The sequence below is a fragment of the Buceros rhinoceros genome, unplaced genomic scaffold (assembly GCF_000710305.1).
Source record: "Buceros rhinoceros silvestris isolate BGI_N320 unplaced genomic scaffold, ASM71030v1 scaffold24266, whole genome shotgun sequence".
In the NCBI taxonomy this organism is placed as follows: Eukaryota; Metazoa; Chordata; class Aves; order Bucerotiformes; family Bucerotidae; genus Buceros; species Buceros rhinoceros.
Window position 1 is genome coordinate 1,237 of NW_010418433.1, and position 723 is coordinate 1,959.

The window sequence follows — 723 nt, forward strand, 5'->3', positions numbered from 1 at the left end:
TCCCAGCCGCCCAGCACCACCCTGGGCTCCCAGAAGTAGGAGCCAGTGGAGGCCTCTGTGGAGAGGAGGAAATAGTCTGGGAAGAGGTGATGGGTGATGGAGAGCGTGAGGTCGATGGGTGCCAGGAAGTCCAGGTACCAGTGGATGCCAATGCCACTGATGTAGCTGGCGGCCACAGGGTCTTTGAGAACCTGTCAGGAGAAAGGTGTCACCAGTGCCCAGGGCTGGGAGAGACACTGTGGGACCAGGAGAGCTGCCGTGGGGACTCACCACCTGGGCCCAGTAGGGCAGCATCACCCTCTGGTCATCCAGGATGATGAGCTGGACGTGGCGGTGGGAGCTGTTGGCCAGCGCGGGGCCCAGGTCCCGGGCGATGAAGTCCCGCTGGTGCTCAGGGGAAAAGCCCAGGCACTGGAAGGGGTAGAAGATGATCTCGCCGGCTGTGGGCTCGTTCCCCGCTGTCACCGCCCAGAAGGTCAGGTTGTGCTTGGCGTATTCGTCCAGGAACCTGGGTGTGGGGGCAGACAGTGAATGGCCCCATCACGGCAGTGCCAGGCCCAGCTCCGGGCACAGAGGTCCCGGTGCCCACTGAGCTCCCGTGGCCCCTCACCGGATGAAGTACTTGGCCCAGGTCTGGTGGTACTTGTCCCCGGGGCTGCCCTTCAGCGTCCCCCTCCCCGTCATCGCGCCGTTCGTCTTCATCCAGACCGGGGAGGTCCATGG

General features: G+C 64.3%; 1 protein-coding gene across 1 annotated transcript in view; it reads right to left on the reverse strand.

Moving 5' to 3' along the window:
• Positions 1-723, reverse strand: part of GBA (glucosidase, beta, acid) — a gene marked incomplete at its 3' end in the record, with an annotated part of 1,890 nt that overhangs the window by 679 nt on the left and 488 nt on the right. Inside the window, exons 3-5 of the mRNA XM_010138560.1 lie at positions 611-723; positions 271-508; positions 8-191 (exon numbers count right to left, since the gene is read on the reverse strand). The exon at positions 611-723 is cut by the window's right edge and continues 4 nt beyond it. Of these exons, the coding sequence (XP_010136862.1) occupies positions 8-191; positions 271-508; positions 611-723 (535 nt within the window). The remainder of the gene's footprint in view (positions 1-7; positions 192-270; positions 509-610) is intronic.